Here is a 9,389-nt window from a genome sequence, read left to right on the forward strand (position 1 = left end):
TAGCCTTCATCTTTATCATAATTTTAAATTCTATCATCAAATACTTATACTTTTGATAGTTTGATTACATTGTAATACTTTGAAATGTGTGTAGTTTAGTACTATTAGGAGGCCATAAAGGAGAATTCCAGTATTTGCACTGAATATTCACCATAAAGGAGAATTCCAGTATTTGCACTGAATATTCACGTGTTCTTTGTCAGAGGTTAAAAATTATGAAGAAAATTCGAAACTTCGGTTTCACCAATAAAATTCAATTTCCTTGAAGCTTTGTGGAATGAGCCTTGGTTGTCATGCTTTCTGTTAGCATTTTTTTTTAAATTCAGGAACAGATAGTTTATTAGAACATAGATTGTTTGTTTGTTTTTTAATCACAAAATTCTTCAGGTTCACTTAAGTCTATGATATGTTGGAATAGAAAAGTACTTTTTTGGAACATAAAATACTCATTTAAATGAAATCATTCTTTGAGGTAGAAAGGAGACAGATTACTAGTACTTTATCTCATGGATAATTGTACTATCTATCTATTCTACTTTTTTTTTTTCCAATAAATCTGGTTACAACACTGTGGTAGGCCTTGTCCAGAATGTAAACTCAGTTCTTGATTTCTGTTTAATAAACCTAACTATGATTGATATATCATTAAAACCTCTCCTTTCCCCTCTCCCAATGCCCCAGATTCTTAGACAAATGATAAAGGTTTTATCTTGAAAAGTTACATGGCCCAGTAGGCTGCTTTGGGGAAAGAAAGTTAATTTTACAATTAGTATACTATACAAATATAGATAAAGCAAGATTAGAAGCTGAAGTTCTTGGCCAAATGTAGGGACCACTCAACTATTAAACCTGTTTAATAGGTGCATTTTGGCCAAATCTATATTGCCTTTTAACACTCTCAGAGTTAAATTTTGTTTTTTTTTCTTTTTTCAAAATTTTTTTTTTTCCTGATAACTATATTGTGTGCATTTCCATTACACTCAAGGCAGACATTTAATTGGGGTCTTGAACTCAATTGTGTTTTCTGCAGTTGGTAAACCTCACAAATGTGGATATTGTGGCCGAAGCTATAAACAGCGAAGCTCTTTAGAGGAGCATAAAGAGCGTTGCCACAACTACTTACAAAGCATGGGCCTCCCAGATACCCTGTTCCCAGGTAAGAGCTCCAGAAACCCAGACCGACCCCACAGGTGGCTCTCTCTCCCTCTGTAAAGGAGCCAGTACAAGAATGGCCCATGGAAGTAAGTCATGTGGACAGTACACCTCTACTCCATTCTTCTTCCCCCGGCAACATCCCAAGAGTTAGGATATGGATCCTGTTCCTGATATGAAAGGAAGCATCTTAGCGAGGATGTTGGGCTTGGAGTCAAGAAAGCCTAGGTTTTAGAATCTCACCTTAGACAATTCCAAGCTGAATGGTCCTGGGCAAGTCTGAACCTCATCTGTAAAATGGGAATGATAATTAGCATGTACCTTTTAGATGAAGCAGAAAGGAGATGGCTTGTAAAGCCACTAGTCATTATTATCGCTATGGCTTTATTCCACTACACTGGATAAAGGAATGGCCAGAGTCTATTCTCAGTATGTAGCAACATTGCTTATTATAGCACTTTGTAAAGGCTATTGAAGTCATAGCATAAAAGAAACTCCTTGGGACTTTGTCTTGTTGTTTTTTTTTTTTTTTTTCTTTTCCTTTTTCTTTTCCTCTTTTTCTTGTTTTTTGGGTTTTTTTGTTTTTTGTTTTTGTTTTTGTTTTTGTTTTTTTTAACCAAGCTCTATAGATCTCAGGTTTATGCTATGAAATCTCGTTGAATAAATCATTTCAGAAATCCTGAAGTCTTTATAACAAATATGTAATATAAGTATGTCCCTGTTGAGTCCAAACTGAAAGCTCATATATTAAAATAGGTACAGTGGTGCAGCTAGGTCTAGAGTCATTAAGACCTCAGTTAAATTCTAGCTGTATGATCTTAGGCAAGCCATTTAACTTCTGTCTGCCTCAGTTTCCTCCTCTAGAAAGAGGGATTGATAACAGTTACTTCTCAAGGTTGTTATGAAGACCAATAAGACAATAATTGTAATGCACTTAGCCAGAATTATATAAATGTTGGCTATTATTATTAATTATTTCCAAAAGTTTGCAAGGTAGAGCTTGTAGGAAAGACTTCTCTGCATTTGTTCAGGAAGAGAGCAATATCCCAAAGGAAGGGTGTGGGATGTGGGAGGGAACTACATGTAAGCTCTTCTCTTGTTTGGTAAACTGCATGTTTTATACATCTGATAGTCAAATGATGAAACCCAAAGGTTGTTTTTGATCTCTGATCACTGATAGTCTTTTCCAAATACTACTTTGGAGAAGTACATGAAAATGTTTCACATATCATCAGACAATACAGAGTAGACAAACCTAATTGTTACATGTAAAGAAACTGAATTAGGACAGGAGGTGTAACTACATACTGCGTCTCCTTTTTTTGTTAAATGATTAAAAATTTAAAACCCCAACTCTACTTGGCTTGATGCAGAGAACTGGTTAAAATTCAATCATCTTTATACAATTAAATGCATTACTCAGTTCATTAGTGAATAAAAGGGTTTACATAGAGTTTCAGTAATCAAGCAGGATTTAAGTAGTGCTCTTTTTTAAACTTATCTATTTTATTCAAATAAATTTTAGACCTCGTTATAATTTTTACATACACAATTCTTAAAAATACAATAAAATAGGGTTATATACACATACAGGCCATTAATACTTCTGGGATACTCTATATTCATAAAATAATTGACAATTTTCATATTTTAGATTTATATATCTGTATGATTTATTATTAAAAATTTCTTGAAATATGTTATTGAGGATATTGCTGTTCATAATTATTTTTCAACTACTAATTGAGACAGCTATTTTGCCTTTATAACTGATACTCCAATTTACAAAATAAGATATTACAATTAAGTGTTTCAAGCTTTACAACACTGTGAGATAGTATGATTACTCTCATTTGACAAATGAGAAAGTTGAGGCTTAGACAAGTTATTTTTTTAGAATAACTTATCCAAAGTCATTCAGCATTTAAGTACTAGAGCAGAAATTCAAATCCATATTCCTCCTAACACCAAAAAGTAGAGCGGGGTATGACAACACATTTAAGATATTTAAGGGTCTCCAAAGTGATGATTTTTGTGTTCTTTTAACAAAGAAAATAGCAATATATCTAAGGAATGATTTTCCATAAAAGTTATGACCATGCTTAGAGCCTCCATGTAAATGGAGCTTACTTTCACTACCATATATTCTGACACTTGACAATATTCAGTTTAGCCTTGAATTATATGCTCCTTGATGTTCAATAGATGCTTAAAAGACATTGTAAAGATTTTGAGGGTAGATTCCTCATAGACCACTGTGATATTCTTTATAATACTAACTATACAGCTAGATAGATATGTAACAGCCCCAGATAACTAGCACTGTGAGCCTAGGCAAATCACATAAACTCCATTTGCCTCAGTTACTTCATATATAAAATGGGGATAGAAATAACACCTACCTCCTAGATTGCTGTGTTATCATTATCATTATATTTTTAATGAATTTTCTAGACTTGGAGTATTAAGTCTCCTACCTTAGTATTTTACTTCAAAATCATCTCTGGCCTAAATCATCCAATTTGGACAGGTTGACTCCTTCATTTGCTTCTAGATTAATTTTAGTTCTTTACCTAGAAAAAGATCAAAGGCAACTTCCTGGCAAATTGTATACCTTATTTGCCTTGAAATCCAGAAGACCCGAGTTCATATTCAGCCTTAGAAACTTGACTTTGGGCATTTGACCTTAATTTCCTCAGTTGTAAAATGGGGATAATAAAAGCATCTTACTTCCTGGGCTTGTGAAAGTGAAAAAAAGATGCTCTTTTTAATATGCTTTGCAAACCTTAAAACATTCTATAAATGCTAGTTGTTATAACAGCATGACAGGGAGGGCTGTACAAGATTACCTGCTTCACTTTCCCCTCCAGAACCATCTGGGTCCAGTGGCAAGATGTAGAATTTATTCATGGACATCAGGAAAATTCATGGATTTAAGTAAAAGTAGTCTTTCAAGAAGAATTTTGAACTGTGTCAATATCAATATAATTATGGTGACAATAGCTTAAACCACTGACTAGAATGTGGTCTTGCGAAGTCACATAAAGTCACAGACTTGAGAACACAAAAAAACCTCCAACATTCTGCCTCCACTTAAGGATGCATTGCTTAATACCTCACTAATTGATAGGCTCACAAGGCCTATTCTTAGAGCCAGTCCTAATTTCTAAGACATCTTTTACCCATTGATCTTAATTCTTTTGTTTGGAGACAAGGCAAAATAAGTCTTACTTCCTCTTCTACTCCTTCAAATACTTGGGAAAAAAATGATCATGTTCTTCCTGAGTCTTATAATCTGTGTAAACTCCCTCAGTTCCTTTAATTGATGCTTGTAAACATGGTTTACAGTCATCTTTCTCTCTTAACACCTTCTATCTTGTCTCATTCTCTTATATATGATGCTGCAATGCAACCTAAGGTGGTAGTCACTTTTTTTTTTAATTACCACATCACACTCAACTGATATTGAGCTTGTAGATAACCTAAAAAACTCAGATCTCTTATACACCAACTATTATCTAAGCCAACAGTTCTCAAAGTGTCATTTAGGGACCACTTTTAGAGTATACATGAGGTCAGAATTATTTTTACAATAATACTGTTCTAATGTTTAATGTGGTAAGTGTTTATAGATATCTATATAAACCAAAATTCTTTGGAAGGGGTCCTTAGTAATTTTTAAAAGTGCATCCTGACACTTAAAATGTTTGAGAACCACTGGTGTAAACACTCCTTCAACCTTTACTTAATGCAATTTATTTTGATTTTTGAACCCCTATTAAATTCCATCTTCTTACATTACACATCATTCTAGCTGCTCCCTCCCAACTTTGTGTAATCTGCAAACTTGATAAGCAGGATCCTTATCCCTTCGTGTCAATTGTTGATAAAAATATTAACCGGCACAGATCCAATTTCCCATGAACATCCTCTCCAAATCATCATTATTCTGTAATCTCCCCTACATCTGTCCAACTTGTCCACAAGGAAATCACAAGACACTGTCAAATGCTTTGCTAACATTCCTCTGATATGCTAGTTAGTAACTATCAAAATAGACTTAAGATTAGTTTGACTTGTATTTGATGATTTGATCATAGCATCTAGAGTTTGAAAGGATCCTTAAGTTTCATCTAAGTCAATCCTCTTAACCAGAGAGATTAAGTCAATCAATCAAACAAGCATTAATTAAGTACTTATTATGTGCCAGGCACTGATGCCAAATATTGGGGATACTAAAGCCAAAGTGAAAGTCCATTTTTTTTTTCAATGGGCTTCCATTCTTAGGCAAAAGAAAACATGTTTTCACATAATTACGTGCAAACTATATACAAAATTAATACAAAGTTATTTGGGGAGGAGATGTACTAGCAACTGGGGAGTAAGGTTGAGGTGAGGAAAAGTCTCATGGCTCAGTCATCTGATTACTTGTTGATATTTGTCCTTTGTTCTAAAAGAAAACCATGACATCAGGGAAGAAATGCCATGACATGCAAATAAATTGGATTTAAGGGAGGGAGGGCTGTGCAAGATTACCTGCCTCACTTTCCCCTCCAGAGCCATGTGGGTCCAGTGGCAAGATATAGATGACTGAAGATGGCCCTGAATGAAATGGGAAACCTTGATCTTTTTAAGCTAATATCTTAACTAGGTCTCAGTTTGACTGAGGCAATACTTATTCACTAATTAAGTCTAGATAGCAATTGAGACAAAGAATCTCCTCTTTCCCTTAGTCAGTTACTAATAAAAGTAAAATGGCCAGAATTTGAATCCATTAAGTCCTTTGGACTCGAAATCTAAGGACTCCTTTCCCTAAATTGTAATGACTGTTTCCCCACCTTTAAAATGCAATATATCATCTCCAAGACACCACTCTATGATTATATATTTTAATGTAATTATATTATGTTATTATATGTTTATGTAATTTCTTATAATGTATTCAATTATATCACATAAACACTTGAAGTTTTAAGGAAGAACAGCAATAGTTTTGGGAATATAGGCCCCCAGTGCAAAGAAAATGATGATAACTAGACCACATTTCTTCATTTTCTTCAGTGTTGGATAATGGCTTTTAGTGAGTCGGTTTATGGGATTATTGTTTTTATTGGAAATACTTTGTGAATATGCTTTAAGCCAGAAGTTTTTAATCTTTTTTATGTCACAAACTTCTTTGACAGTCTGGTAAAACCTATAGGTCCCTGCTCTGCACTTCAATATTTTTGTTTAAAGGGAGCTATGTTGCACAGTGCTACAATCAAGAAGACCTGAGTTTAAATTCAGCCTCAGACACTTACTAGCTTTGTGACTCTGACATTTGTCTCAGTTTCCTCAGCTGTAAAATGAGTTTAATAACACTTTACTTCTCATGGTTGTTGTAAGGATAAGGTGAGATAATATTTGCTCTATGTAAATATTATCAATTATCTATCATTATTATCATCAGCATTATCAAATGCATAAAATAAAATGCATGGAATTACAAAGAAAATCAATTACAATGAAATAAGGATGTACTTTTTCCCAGCCAAGTTCACAGATCCCTGAAATCTAACCACACATAGCTGTGGACCCTAGGTAAAAGAACTCTTCTTTTAAATCCTTCTTTTTACTGTTCACAAATGATCAATCACCTCTTTTCTATTTTTTGAATACTGGAAGAAGACTATAAATTTCTATGAACAGGAAGAGGTCAATAATTAAGTAAACAATAATCCATTGGCCTAATTAAAATTGAATTCAGTTTTCATGGCAATACTCTGAAAAATTAGAAAGGTTTAGCTATTTCTTTCATTTATGAAAAGGCCACTAAGCCACTGTACTCATTATTAAGATTTTCTGATGATTGTGGTGTTCCTTTTAGTCCTCCTAAGCAAGGCCCAAGAGAGCTTTCTGTGCATCACCCTGAAGCTTTTGCAGTTGCAACATAGGAACATTTGATGTTTTATTTACAAAGAAAAAACATGTACTTGGATTTCTATTAACCCTAGAAAGCAAAATTAGCACCTGGGACCCAGTGAAGGTTAGTAGGAAATACATTTACCTGGGATTCAGGAGATCTGTGTGAATAGCACATTGGATAATACTGGATATGTTAAATCTCTGAGCCTGAGCACTTCCCTCTGTTCCATATAAATTATAGTCCCTGTCCTATTTAAATTACAGGATTGTTGTGAGGATCTAATATAAGAGCCCTGTGAAAAGTTAATTGGATTTTGCCAAATAAAAATGAAATAGCTTTCTCAAAGTTGATCACTACCATTAAGAGCATTGAAAGCCAGCTAGGGGCTTCTATTGAGTTACTCCAACTTGACTGAATTGTCTAAACAGAACAGGCCCCCGTAAGCTTATTGATATCTGTGTTGCTGACCATTCTGATTTCCCTTGGCTTTAGTCATTAAAGAAGAAACCAACCATAGTGAAATGGCCGAAGATTTGTGCAAGATCGGATCTGAGAGATCCCTCGTGCTGGATAGACTAGCAAGTAACGTCGCCAAACGTAAGAGCTCTATGCCTCAGAAATTTGTGGGTAAGAGTTCAACGTTTGATGTTTCTTAAAAACCAAACATGCTAATGGATGCTTTCAAAGTTGCTTTATGCTAGGGGGTAAAGGAAGGAAGTTGTTATTTATTTTTCATTAAAAAAAAAAACAGGTAAGCTGATAATTTCTACCCCTTTTTAAATTAATTTGTGACCATTAGTTGGTGCTTAATAAATGTTTATTGACAGATGGACAGTTTTAAAAAATTATCTGTTTTGTATTGATTTTATGTACTTTCCAACTGTTGTGGCTTCTATTGAGTTATTCCAACTTGACTGAATTGTCTAAACTGAACTGGTCCCTTAAGTTTATTGCTTATATTTTTGAGCAAGCACTGAGGATAATGTAAATGACTAGTGCTGGCTGGCTTTTGTGAATGTAATCATAACCCACATTTATACAGAATTTTACAGTTACACTTATTTTATCATTTGACTTTTAGCCTTTGAAGTAGATACTAAAAGTGATCTCATTCCACTTGACACATGATGTTGTGGCCAGTATTAACAAGGCTAACAAGTAATGAACTTGGGACTCAGTGTTCTCTCTTTGGGCTATGAGTCTAGCACTCTCCAAAATAACATTCAGAAACCCAGTTGAAATGTTTTTACTTCTTCAATTTGAGAATCTGAAACTGAAATCCAACTACTTTTAGGAAATTAAAGTCAGCATGTCTTTCAATAAAATGTATATTTAAATTTTGTTACATAAGCTGGCATCAGAAATGCTCATTGTTCTTTACATCTTCACACTTAAAGCAGTTTTAACTCCTCTACAGTCTTCTCTAATAAATTTATGCTTGAAATATTGCTACATATTTGAACCCATTATTGTTCCACCCCCCCAAAAAAAAAAAAATATATATATATATACACTCACATGAGTGTATACACTCACACACACACATACACAGAAACACAAAATCCACATATATACTCACACTCCAAGAAATTTGCAGGAATTTTTAAAAAAAAGTAATAATCATGAGAATAAATAAGGAAAAGAAGTCAGTAGAGTAAGCATTTCCTTTCAATGATAGAAAAGCCATCTCTTTCTAAGGCAGGCCTTTGGGTAGGTTATTAGAACTTTTTTCTCCATTGAGCAAAAATTTTCCTCTGCAACTTTCACCCATTACTTACCTTGTTCGAAGAATTTTGAATTCTGAGCTCCTAGTTCTGAGTTAAAATGCGTTCAGTTATGACAAGGGCTGGTAAAATATGTGAACCTTATTTTGTTCATTATGATTTCAAAAACCTGAGAAAACAGTGAGTACTCTCTGTATAGATTAGGAAATACCATTTAGTGTTTACTTTAAGCTTAAGCATCACCCTTTTTCTCAGTTTGTAAGATGAATATCTGTCCATTAAATAGTTTATATAAGTCTTTAGACTTGATTAACTTTATCTGTAAGAATGATGACTTATTGAAACTTTTCTCCCTGTTAGATTATAAAGATCTTTGGTTCAATAGATAAGGGTGCATAATCATAAAGCAAGTAACTGCTAAATGAACCCCATTATCCCACGTTAATGACTACAATTGGATTAAAATGAATGCAACTCAAGGCTGAATATGCAATTACAGATAAGAAAGGAGGATGGAATATGGCAGTCTTTATAGGACATTATAGTTTGAGAGAGAGTATACTTGTTACCACTGGCTAATGACCACAACAGAGAAGTCCAATTAGCAA

The 9,389-nt window shown here is 33.9% G+C and overlaps 1 protein-coding gene across 1 annotated transcript in view; it reads left to right on the forward strand.

Annotated features, from left to right (window-relative positions):
• IKZF1 (IKAROS family zinc finger 1) overlaps positions 1-9,389 on the forward strand; it is a 131,178-nt gene that overhangs the window by 116,874 nt on the left and 4,915 nt on the right. The window contains 2 exon segments of the mRNA XM_074283592.1: positions 1,031-1,156; positions 7,550-7,684. Of these exon segments, the coding sequence (XP_074139693.1) occupies positions 1,031-1,156; positions 7,550-7,684 (261 nt within the window).

Source organism: Sminthopsis crassicaudata, chromosome 1, assembly GCF_048593235.1.
Source record: "Sminthopsis crassicaudata isolate SCR6 chromosome 1, ASM4859323v1, whole genome shotgun sequence".
NCBI classification, from domain to species: Eukaryota; Metazoa; Chordata; class Mammalia; order Dasyuromorphia; family Dasyuridae; genus Sminthopsis; species Sminthopsis crassicaudata.